This window comes from Sciurus carolinensis, chromosome 6 (genome assembly GCF_902686445.1).
Source record: "Sciurus carolinensis chromosome 6, mSciCar1.2, whole genome shotgun sequence".
Lineage (NCBI taxonomy): Eukaryota > Metazoa > Chordata > Mammalia > Rodentia > Sciuridae > Sciurus > Sciurus carolinensis.
In genome coordinates, this window is record NC_062218.1 from 54,241,184 (window position 1) to 54,253,977 (window position 12,794).

At 32.7% G+C, this 12,794-nt stretch overlaps 1 protein-coding gene across 7 annotated transcripts in view; it reads left to right on the forward strand.

The window, feature by feature from the left end:
• Erbin (erbb2 interacting protein) overlaps window positions 1-12,794 on the forward strand; it is a 134,513-nt gene that overhangs the window by 109,511 nt on the left and 12,208 nt on the right. For all 7 annotated transcript variants that reach the window (XM_047554840.1, XM_047554839.1, XM_047554843.1 and 4 more), the window contains 3 exons: window positions 2,159-2,273; window positions 4,169-4,352; window positions 6,429-7,968. In XM_047554840.1, coding sequence (XP_047410796.1) covers window positions 2,159-2,273; window positions 4,169-4,352; window positions 6,429-7,968 — 1,839 coding nt within the window. The remainder of the gene's footprint in view (window positions 1-2,158; window positions 2,274-4,168; window positions 4,353-6,428; window positions 7,969-12,794) is intronic.

Sequence of the window (12,794 nt, forward strand, 5' to 3'; positions counted from 1 at the left end):
TGGTAGTATCTTTGTGTACAGCCTAAGAAAAGGAAGAAATGTGAGCTAACTGCCCACGTTTGTGTTTGGAGTGATAGTGGTAGAATGTACAAGTAACCAAGATTGATTGACATGAGCAAAGGAGACAGAAAGGTGGGAAGAGATTTAGAAAAATACAGTTCCCAAAAGCCCATGCGTAGTTTAATTTCATGAAGGGAAAAGTGTGGGCAGCAGTATAGATGTTGTAGATATTAAAGATTAAATCATTTGCTCTTGTCCTTTTCTCTTATTCACATTCATTCTGCCATTAAGTCCTGATTAATTCCAAAATTTCTTTGAAATTCCTTTTCTAATCATTACCAACCACCATTGCCATTACCTTTGCCTTTGCCTAAGGAAAGATATAATCTCTTGAGGACTGATGATAGGTAGATTCCTTTCCACCTGTCTTTCTCGTACATTCTTCATACCAGAACTGTATACCCAGCACTTTTTAAAATTTTAAGACAGGGTCTTGCCAAGTTGCCAAATATAATTCTGATCTTTTTTCTTCCTCGTTTGGCAACTTCTGATAATGACCCATACTTAACTTAAATTGAGTGTGTAGTCAGGAAACAACCATTCTCCAGGCAATTCAGTGTTATTATTTTTGTCTCTTAACACTTATTCTGAGTTTATCCTAAATTCTAGCTGTATGACTTGCCATACCTTTTATTTCCGCATTTCTCTACTCAAAATATTATTCTCCTGTTTAGTCACTTTTAAAAACTAAAATATATTTACTAGTTTCCATTATATACAGTCTGGAACAGGGTTGGTAAATTAAGACTTCTGGCCTAAATCTAACCCTCTGCCTATTTTTAGCTTCCAAGCTAAGAATAAGTTTATTTAAAATTCAGTAGAACAATATTATTTTATGACATGGAAATTACATGACATTCTAATTATGCTATACATAAATAAAGTTTTATTGGAACACTGTCACACTCATTTATTTGCATATTGTTGAATATTTGAAACAGAGACTGTGTGACCCACAACACCCAAAATGTGGTAGTACTTAGAGCACCTTCTTAAGGGCTTTGTTTGACCATATTAACTAAGAGTGACATAGCCTGCAGAAAATCTGATTTCATATACAAGATATTTGTTTTCTAACAAGTCATTTTTGCTGTCTGACAGTACTCCATTGTAGGTGTCTGGGACGGTTGCCAAATATTAGGGGAAAAAGTCATGGAGAATATTAAAAATCTGTCTGCAAATTGGATAAAATTACCATAAATTGATCATTAAAAAAATAAATTTGAAAATTAGGGGAAAATTTTTTTTAACAAATTTTTTTTTTCCAATACTAGGAATTAAACCCTTGGGTACTATATCTCTGAGCTGAATCCCCACCCCTTTTTATTTTTATTTTGAATAGGGTCTTGCTAAAGCTTATGAGACTGGTCTTGAACTTGTATTCCTCCTGCCTCAACCTCCTGAGTCACTGGGATTGTAGGTTTGTGCCGTTGTGTGGTGAGGGAGAGATTCTCTTGAGGCACCATCATTAAACTTGAGTTTTTCAGAGGCAGGGATTGTGTTTTATTCATTTGTGTCTTTGTCCCTTGATGTAGTACCAGGCACATAGTAATCATTAATATAATTGAATAAGGCCTGCCACAGAAATTTCTCCCATAGGTATTTTCACATATTGTTAATAGTTACCATAGTTTATGGCCATCTCTTGAACAAGTCAAATCATACACTAATTTTAACTATTACAATAAAGAGTTTCCCTAGTGACTCAGCAGGCTGAGGAGAATCATGAATTCAAAACCAGCCTCAACAACTTAGTAACGCACTAAGCAACTCAGTGAGACCCTGTCTCTAATAAAATATAAAAAAGAGCTGGGGATGGCTGGGCAGATAGCTCAGTTGGTAGAGTGCTTGCCTTGCAAGCACAAGGCCCTGGGTTCAATCCCCAGCACCACAAAAAAAAAAAAAAAAAAAGAGCTGGGGATGTGGCGCAGAGGTTAAGTACCCCTGGGTTTCAATCCCCAGTCCCCCTTCCCCCCAAAAAAAAGTTTTCTCGCATGTTCTTAATACTCTTTGTTTTCCTTTTGATGTTTATATGATATAATATCCACTTAAAGAATTCAAAATATAACTTTCATAAATATTTCCCTTTTGTCTTTAGGAATCTGAAGAACTTTCTTCTGATGAAGAAATGAAAATGGCAGAGATGCGACCACCATTAATTGAAACCTCTATTAACCAGCCAAAAGTCGTAGCACTTAGTAATAACAAAAAAGGTTAGATGTTGAAGGAGAGCACTAATAGAAATTACCTGAATAAAATTTATGAATTTTTAAAGATAGATTTCATTGAATATTATCTTATTTAAAGCGTATTTTAGAAACACATTTTTAAACATGCCTTCCTGAAAAGATGTCCTCCTGAAAAAAATCTACCAGGATTTTTCTTAATAGATTTTTTTCTCTCTTTTCATGCAAACATACTTACAAGGGCATGGACTGTGCAGGCAGATAAGCCTAGGTTATAATTCCATCTCTTCTACTATAATCTACTATGTGATCCTTGGGTTATTTAATTTTATCCATATGTACATATCTGTTTTGATATGCCGTGAGTCTGAGTGCCTGGATTATATAAAGTATTATGTAGCACAGTACTTGATAAACAGTAGATACTCATTAATGTTATGTATCCCAGAGAATTTTTTAAATTCCTTCCCCCAACTCTTGCCATCTGTTTTTGTAACTGAATTTTAGATTTTTAGAAATGAAATGGATTTAACGGATATCTCTCTTCACTCACCCCTTATCACCAATGCCTTATTATCTTTATGTTATTTCTACCAAATGTTTATCCAGCATTTTGCCTTTGTGGCATCAGTGATACTATCAAGGTATACTTTGGGTTTATAATGATTATGGTAGTGATTCCTAATATTTGTTTAAGTACTTCACTTACTAGTTGCTTAAGTTTATGCTATTTTACATGCTGTTATGTACGTATCGTAATAGCCCCATAAGAAAGAAGAGCAATGTATCTAGAAAAGAACATCAGAAGCCATCTACTTTAATTGTATTTTAAAAATTAAGAATCCAATACTCAAATAACCTTGAGGTTGAGATTACAAGACTTCTTGAGCTATGTTTCTAAAATCTGAGAACAGCAAAAATACTCTTAATTCATATAATCATCCATGGATGTGTCTATAAACACTTTTTCCATGACTTGACTAGAATTGAGGTAGTTTAAAAGTACTCTTTTTTTTTTTTTGCACTGGGGATTGAAACTCATGGGCACTCGGCCACTGAGCTACATCTCCAGCCTTATTTTGACCTTTTTTCACTACTTTTTAAAAGCATTACTTTCTATACTACTTGTCTATAATAGAATATGAACAGCCTGATTCTGTTTAATATAATTAAGAACCATCTCACATATTGAGAGGTTGCCATTCATAAACAATTTTGTGAAATACTTTAAAAACATGAAGAGCTGACCTTTGAAAATTCTTTGATTTTGTTGTATGTTTGTGGATTTCTTACATTTTTCCTATTATCAGCATATATTGAATAATTTCTTATTCAGATAAGGTCAGAAATATAAACTAAGAACTGTATTTTTGGTTGTGGATTTTCAGAATTGTAAATGGCTAGAATGCATATTCACTATAATTAATTGAGATCCTTAAAAAACAGTATTTGTGTCAGTAAACTAAATCAAATTCTGGGAAACCCTTACTTTGATTACATTAAAAACAATATCTTGAGCCAGGCGAGGTGGCGCCTGCCTGTAATCCTAGCAATTTGGGGAGACCAGTCAGGTGGATCATAAATTGGAGACTAGACTCTGCAATTTAGCAAGGCCCTATATCAAAATAAAAACTAAAAAGTACTGGGGATATAGCTTAGTGGTAAAGTAACTCTGGGTTCAATCCCCAGTACCAAAAAAAAAAGTATCATGATCTTAAAATTCTTTAATCTTTGTGTATATTTAGGACCGAATTTCTGAATTTCAGGGATGCCTCTGGTTATTTTCTTATTCATATTATATATTACCTCATATATGGAAGCAGGACAATGTAAATGCCATTTATCATCAGTGGAAAGCATTTCCCACAAATTCTTGGTCAGTTTATCAGTGGTCTTAAATTTTGTTTGTTTGTTTATTCCAGATGACACAAAGGATGCAGATTCTTTATCAGATGAAGTTACACATAATAGCAATCAAAATAACAGCAATTGTTCTTCTCCATCTCGGATGTCTGATTCAGTTTCTCTTAATACTGATAGTAGTCAAGACACCTCACTGTGCTCTCCAGTGAAACAAACTCATGTTGATATTAGTTCCAAAATCAGGTTTGTGAACCTCCTACAAAATTATTTATTTGTACAATAAATAAATATATGACTAAAACATTAAAAATTGACAAGTATTATAGAAGTGGTTCAGACAGTATGTTTTCTTCCTCCATTTAATAGTTTATTTCATTTTTACACATTTCTATTTGAAAGCAGTTTTTTAAGTGGGGAAACAAAAACAAGATAGATTCTCAATCACTTCATGAGAAAGTTGAACATTTATACAGTATTTCTAGGTATTATAGCCTAAACAGCCTATTTGGAATCATTAAAGCTCAAAGGATTATTTTTGTACTTAGAAATGCAGGATTGTTTTGGGGGGATGCTATTGAAGGGTTCATTCAGATCCTCTTGATTGGTGGTGTATATTTGGTCTAGACTTAATTTTGTACAACATACCCTCTGAGAGAAACATAAACATTAAATTCCAGTATCCTGGAATTTGACACAGTTTAAAACTTATTTTATTATTTAAGTTCTTAAGAAATTTGGCTGTTAAATCAAACTAAGGTCTAGAGTTGTGACTCAGTGGTAGAGTGCTTGCCTAGCATGTGTGAGGCACCAGGTTTGATCCTCAGGACCATATAAAATAAATAAAGGTATTGTACCCATCTACAACTAAAAATATTAATTAAAAAAAAACAAAAACAAATCAATTTCCAAGCATGTATGAGTTTGTTGGGATGAACCCAACTACTGTGTATAACCATAAAGCTCTAATTTTAAACATCTAAAAACAAAACTTGTCTTTTGATCTCGATGTCATTCTTTCAGTTGGAGTCTGCTTGAGAGAGAGATTTGGGCAGCAGTTGAACCAAAAACTGATTGTACAGATATTTTAAACTATCATTTAGAGTTAAATTGTTCTCAAATTCCAGGCATATTTAAGTAAAATTTAGTGTCTGTATTTTAAAAAGAAGAAAAATTTTCTGCCTGAAAATGAGTTTAAATATTTTATAGTTATAATTATGAATCATTTGAATGTGTTCTCTGAATTTTAGGTTGTGACCTAGTGTTTTAAAAAACCAATTTTGTAATCTCTTAGATGTTAAGATAATAATTAATTGGTTAAATAAAATTTTTACTAATCATAATTTTTATATAATGAAGTTATATATTTTATATAGTGAACTTATAATGAAGGTTAAGCAAAGAATTTATCAGTAACTATTTGTACTATATTTCTAATACTAAATATTACATTTTGTTTACTGGAGAAAACAGTAGTAAGGAGTATCCGTAGAAACATAGCTTTAATGTAAGAGTACACACAAATGTGTTTTTGTACCATCAAGTAGAAATAACATGTTTTCTATAATATTGGAATGGTGCCTTTGTAAAATATTTGACAGGTACAGTGTAGCCACTTAGAATAGTGATGAGTTTTAGTTTCTCTTTTGGTCCTTTTTGCTTATTTAACGTAGATCTTTGAGTGACTAGTTCTCTGCTTTGTACAATTTCCTTATCTGTATACTTAAATTTAATAATAGTTAATTTATTAATATGATTAGTAATGTAAGGCTTCAGAATTACCCATAAAAATGTCCTGTGCTCTTTATATCGTGACTAAGGTTATTGTCTTTCTCTCCATATACCTGCCCGTCCTCAAGCATTTCATATTTAGCACATTTGTAAAAAGAATCAGAATGGGATACATAATTTCACTTTTGTTCATAGTTTGGCTTTATTAAACTATTTTGTGGCAAATTTGAGCATATTGATGAAAATTAGTTGATATTATATGAGTTTCAGTGACATTTTACTTGTCTCCAATGTAATATAAACCTATATCACTTAAGGTAATTTTTTTCACTTAAATTTATTTTTAACTAATACATTAAGAACATGAAAATTGTCCAAGTTAATGTGGTAAGGTGATGTTTTGCTACATATATACATCTTGTAATGAAGATTATATTTTAAAATTACAAACTTGATTATAAGTGCCTTTCATTTGTGACTCCATCAACTCTTTTAACTTGTGTTATTATGCATGAAATAGTTATTAATGGTTCCCCCAATACCAAGAAAACTTGGTTTTATTATTTTTTCATAAAACTATCTTTATTTTAGGCAAGAAGATGAAAATTATAACAGCCTTTTGCAAAATGGAGATATTTTAAACAATTCACCAGGGGAAACATTCAAGGTTCATGATAAAAAAGATTTTAACTTACCTGAATATGATTTGAATATTGAAGAGCGATTAGTTCTAATTGAGAAAAGTGTTGATTCAACAGCTACGTCTGATGAATCTCACAAATTAGACCATATCAACATGAATCTTAATAAACTTAATGATACATTTCAACCTGAGATTATGGAAAGATCAAAGACACAGGATATAGTACTTGGAACAAGCTTTTTAAGCATTGATTCTAAAAGGGAAGCTGAACATTTAGAAAATGGAAACAAGTATCCTAATCTGGAATCCATAAATAAGTTAAATGGACATTCTGAAGAAACTCCACAGTCTCCTAGTAGGACTGAACCACAAGACACCAGTTCTTCTGTAGACATGGGTGTTTCCAAAAGCACTGAAGATCTCTCCCCTCAGAGAAGTGGTTCAATAGGATCTGTTGTAAAATCTCACAGTATAACTAATATGGACACTGGAGGTTTAAAAATTTATGATATTCTTAGTGATAATGGACCTCAGCAGCCAAGTGCAACAGTTAAAATCACGTCTGCTATTGATGGAAAAAATATAGTAAGAAGCAAGTCTGCCACATTGTTGTATGATCAACCATTGCAAGTATTTACTGGTTCCTCTTCATCTTCTGATTTAATATCAGGAACAAAAGCACTTTTCAAGTTTGATTCAAATCATAATCCTGAGGAACCAGATATAATTAGAGCCCCAACAAGTGACCCACAATCTACACCTCATATATACGGTCCTCCACAATATAATATTCAATACAGTAGTAATGCTGCAGTCAAAGACACTTTATGGCACTCTAAACAAAGTTCCCAAATAGATACTGTCAGTTTTCCTTCTCAGCGCCTTCCAAGATCAGAGAGCACAGAAAATCACAGCTATGCTAGACATTCTGCTAATATGAATTTCTCTAACCATAACAATGTTAGAGCTAATACTGCATACCATTTACATCAGAGACTTGGCCCAACAAGACATGGAGAAATGTGGGCCATCTCATCAAATGACCGACTTGTTCCTTCAGTAACTCGAACTACAATTCAGCGACAGAGTAGTGTGTCTTCCACAGCATCCGTAAATCTCGGTGATCCAGGTCCCACAAGACGTGGCCAAATTCCTGAAGGAGATTATTTATCATACAGAGAGTTACATTCAGCAGGAAGAACTCCTCCAATGATGTCAGGATCACAGAGACCTCTTTCTGCACGGACATACAGCATCGATGGTCCAAATGCATCAAGACCTCAGAGTGCTCGACCCTCTATTAATGAAATACCAGAGAGAACTATGTCTGTTAGTGATTTCAATTATTCACGGACTAGTCCTTCAAAAAGACCAAATGCAAGGGTCAGTTCTGAGCATTCTTTATTAGATCCTCCAGGAAAAAGTAAAGTTCCTCATGATTGGCGAGAACAAGTACTTCGACACATTGAGGCCAAAAAGTTAGAAAAGGTAATTGAACTTGGGTTTTTTATTCTCTTTATGAACTTATTTCTGTTCCTTAAAAATGCTTGGTATTCTTTGTCTTTTGATCAAAGTGAAACAAGATACTATGAATTATTATCTACTTACATTCTAGGCATTTTCTCCTCATACTGGGAACAGAGTTCCAAGTTTAAATTTAGGACAGTTGAGATGGTAGTATAAGCTTTTTTCTTCTCTCTTACTCCCCAATGATTCTAATGGTCTTATATTCACTTTTTATATTTATGGGTTTATCTCTTTGAGATCATACACATTTACTGGAAATAATACGTATACCTCTGTTTAGCATTTTCTGACCTCCTGCTCACTACTAATAACTATTGATTATGTAAATGTTTTGAGAAAATATCAGTTCACTATGTAGTTAACAAAATAACAGGAGATGTATTTGCGAATGTAAATATTTCATCTAACATTGTCATTGACACAGATGATTCCTGGCATGGCATTTATTCTTGACTTTTCTCAACTGCATTTCTGACCTTCTTGAACTTAGTCTTTCTGTGGCTCCAGTGTGGCTTGGAAATAGTTGATAAAATAATGTTCTTGATCAATTTAGACCTTTATATGTAGATCCTTTTGAAAAGAGTTAAAAATTAAAGAAATAAAATTATGCTATAAAATTAGTATATATGCTATGAAATGTGACCCAACTGTTTAAGGCATATTCCTTAAGATTTTGGTTTTTATATCAGTTCATATTAAATCATAGCATATAATGTTAGCTCTTTTCAGTGAGGTTTTCTCAACTTTAGATAACTGAACATCTGTAAACTGTAGCTATCTCATTATCACTTACCAGTTATGTTTCAACTGTAAGTCTACATATACTATTGAGGCTATTTGAATTTGTGTGCTTTTTATGAGGAATTTGGAAATTTCTTAACAAAGGAGAAGAGTCATATAGTCTGTTTAATAAATAATCATCTGGTGGCAGTGTGGAACTAGATTTTAGGAGAAAGAAGGGTATAGCCAGGATTCAGTTATGAGGCCATTTGGCAATCCAATGAAGAAATGAAATGTGAACTGTTACCAGTGGAATTGAGATAAAGGAACAAATTCAAGAGATGGTTCTGAAATCGACTTTACTTCTGATTGAATATTCCTGTAATCAATGATTGAATAAAAAGGATATAGCTTGAGATTTGTTCCTTAAGTAACAGTTTGGGGGAATACCACTATTACTGGACATAGCTGAGTAGACTTGGAGGAAGAAAGGCATTTGGTTCTTATGTTCTGTGTAGTTTACTTCTAGAGGGCTTATTCTCCCACTTCTCTCCTGTCTGACTGATGCATCTGGTCTTTAGTAAATAGGAAGCAAGTTCATTGTGTCTCTGAGCTTCCCCCCTACCCATTGCATAAAATGCATATTTAGAAATTTGCTGTGTGGTTTCTTAGAGAGTGTATGACATTAGTTTTCTAGCTGTGTCTTTAGACGTGAGAATCAGTGAAATTAAGAGAAGACTTCTGAGAAAAGAAACAGCAGACTGTCTGAACATAAATCCACACCTGACAGGCTAACTCCATTTCTAAGGATGCATAGATCATACTTGGAAGTTAAGAAAGGTATTCTTCCCCATTATGTGCTTGCTAGGACACTCACCTCCCAGACTACCAACTGACTAGTGAGTGGTATATTCCAGTTCATTGGTGGGAATACACTTCCAGCATATACCAAAAGTATATGCTGCTGATACTATAGCTCTGCTGTGTTCTTTCTAGGGTGTTTTATTCTCCATTTCTTTGTATTTTGATTTGTTTTTTTCTTTTTGTGGTGCTGGGGATCAAACCCAGGGCCTCATGCATGCTTGGCAAGCACTCTGTCATTGAACCACTAGCCCATCTCTCTCCATGTCTTTCTTAAATGTATTCTTTGTTTCTTTTTGATCTTAAAAAGTATTCAAATGTGAATCTGTTTTTACCTTGTGTAAAAATTTCATCTTCAGATATATTATCAAAAATGCATTCATATATTTGATAAACCATATTTTTAAAGAATTTACCAGAAAATAAATGTGACCTCTCTTTGACTTTTTAAGTAAAAAATAAATAATAACTACTGTAAGGTATAACATTTTGACAGTATAACTTTTCGGATTCTTGTCTCTGCTACATAATATGCTCATTAGATAAGCAACGTTGACTTTCTCTTCCTCAGTTGCTTTATCTATAAAGTAGATGCAACAAAAGGATTGATTAAAAATTAAATGAAGACTGGAAGTGTGGCACAGTGATTGAGTACATTCTTAGCATGCACAAGGCCCTGGGTTCAATTCCCAGCATTACCCCCTGCCAATTAGTTAATACATAAAAAGCATTTAAAAACAATAAGCGCCTATATAAGTGATAGTGTTTATTACTGTCTTCCTCATCCTCAGAATCATCTGCTAGAATATAAACATTAAACATTAGACAATTTAAAACGAATATTTTTTATTTAAAATATCAAAATACTTTATTACAAAATAAGTTATTTTATGGTGTTAAAAATTATTTCTTAAATTAAAAAATTTCAAAAATATAGTTCCTAATTTAATATAAGTAGATTTCTTATATCAAAGATAAAGGCCTTTTCAGAAAATGATACTATGTTTTTAACTTGTAAATGTAACCCATTTATCATAGATGATAATCTTGCATAATATTTCTATCATATACTTATATGACAGGAAAATAAGAAAACATCAATAGAGACACTTTGTGAAGCTATATGTTTATTCATATACACGTATACAAGATTCCCACTAAAATAGAATTTTTAAAAGAAATTCAGTATTTTCTTTATGACTTTGTTATTAGTCATATCTTGTTCAGAAAGTATATAGTTCAGAAAAATTATTTCCATAGGAAATTTAGTTCATAAAATGAAATGGTAGTGTATTAATGGTAATTATCTCAGTGATGAGATTTGTGGACCCTTTTTTTTTTTTTTAAAACCAGGGTTTGAACCCAGGGGCACTTAACCACTGAGCTACATCCTCAGTTCTTTTTATATTTTATTTTGAGACCGAGTCTAGCCAAGTTACTTAGAGCCTTGCTAAACTGCTGAGACTGGCATTGGATTTGTAATCCTTCTGCCTCAGCCTCCCGAGCTGCTGGGATTACAGGCTGTACCCTAATGCTTGACCTTTTTTATTTTGATGTGGAGTCTCACTGTGTTATACAGGCTGACTCTTTGAGCTCCTGGGCTCAGCTTGTCCTCCTGCCTCAGCCTCACAAGTAGCAGAAACTATGTGTGTACACTACTGTGCCCAATGTGGGGATTTTAAATTTTAAAAGTAATTTTAAGTTTTGTTTTAATTTTAAATCTCAGGATAAATGTAAACTAATGATAGATGTCAGAGTAACCATAGAAGATAGGCCTGTTCAAGGAAAACTCTTTTTGAAACACTGGTAAAATTTTGATACATTGGAGTAAGATTAATAGGTTAGGGCAAAAGTTTTATTAGGAAGGAATACAGGAAGCAGGGAGAATCAAAATCTTGAGCCTGATTGAGTTAGGAATTTATTTTGAGAAATTTTGTTAATAAAATTTAGGCCAGATTGTGGATATAGATGGTCATAATAACAATTAAATTTATTTAGGACTTACAGAGTGCCAGGAAGCACCATTGTATTGTTACCTCTCTGCACAAATATTTCCAAATTTTCATACAAGACCTTATGCGGTATCTTTATTATCACATTTTGTAGTAAAGAAATTGAGACATAGAATAGTTATGTAATTTATTCAGAATGATAGGTGTTACATAGAGTAAAGGGAACAATTTTAAAAGCCTAGGGAACTATTGAATGTTCTGAGCTAAAGACTGATAATGATAAAAGATATTTTAAAATATCTCAGGCAAAAGTATTCAGGATGAATCGGTAAGAGTTAGTTTGGAAAACATTTTCAATAATAAAGCAACTAAAATGATTAATACCTAGGCTAGGATTGTGACTGATGTGGAGATGAATCTGACATTTTGACAACAGTTATTTTGTTTTAGGGATTGGATGAGGGGAAGGATTCAAGAAGTAGCCAAGTCTTCTGGTTTGATATATTTGGTAATCAGTGTTTTTTGTTTTGTTTTTGTTTTTATTACTGGAAATTAGGAGATTGGTGACCTTAGTCCATTGTGGTGTAGTGTGAAAGTATGGCAAAAAGTAATTTTCTTGCTTTTGAATATTTTGTATTTGATGTGATGATTGTGTGTCCAAGTAACTTGGAACACAATATGATATTAGGGTAAGTGATGCAAAGTTGGGATACAAAGCATATACTCATGTGAGTTTTTCTCTAAGAGATACTGAAAAGATAAATATATTATTTTTAGTAAGTTTAAATATCTAATGATGCTAGACACTTTTATTCTGAAAACAGTCTGTTTGAGTTCTGTGATATGTGCACACATAAGACTTCTCCAGCATCTTTCCATATCATTAGCTGCCAGGAATTTTATCATTTTAAGGGAAGAGTGGTGTACAGCCAAACCTTTATATATAGATTTTATCTTTGTTCTTCCTTTAATTTATATTAGAGGCTCTCAATTTTAATATGTGGGTTCTATAAATAAAATCATATATATTGTAGATTATGAAGGATTTCAGAAATTTTCAGATTAATTTTGACCATTTTGTGATTTTTTTTTCCTTATTCAATGAGAAAACCTGACCCTAATCCCTACAAATCATGTTACATGTGGTTCTTTTTATTTATCTGAGTAATTTACTACTATTTTGACACCATCCTCCCCAAAATAATCTCTCAATAAAAATAACCTAGAATTCTTAGTAACATAATTTGAATAATA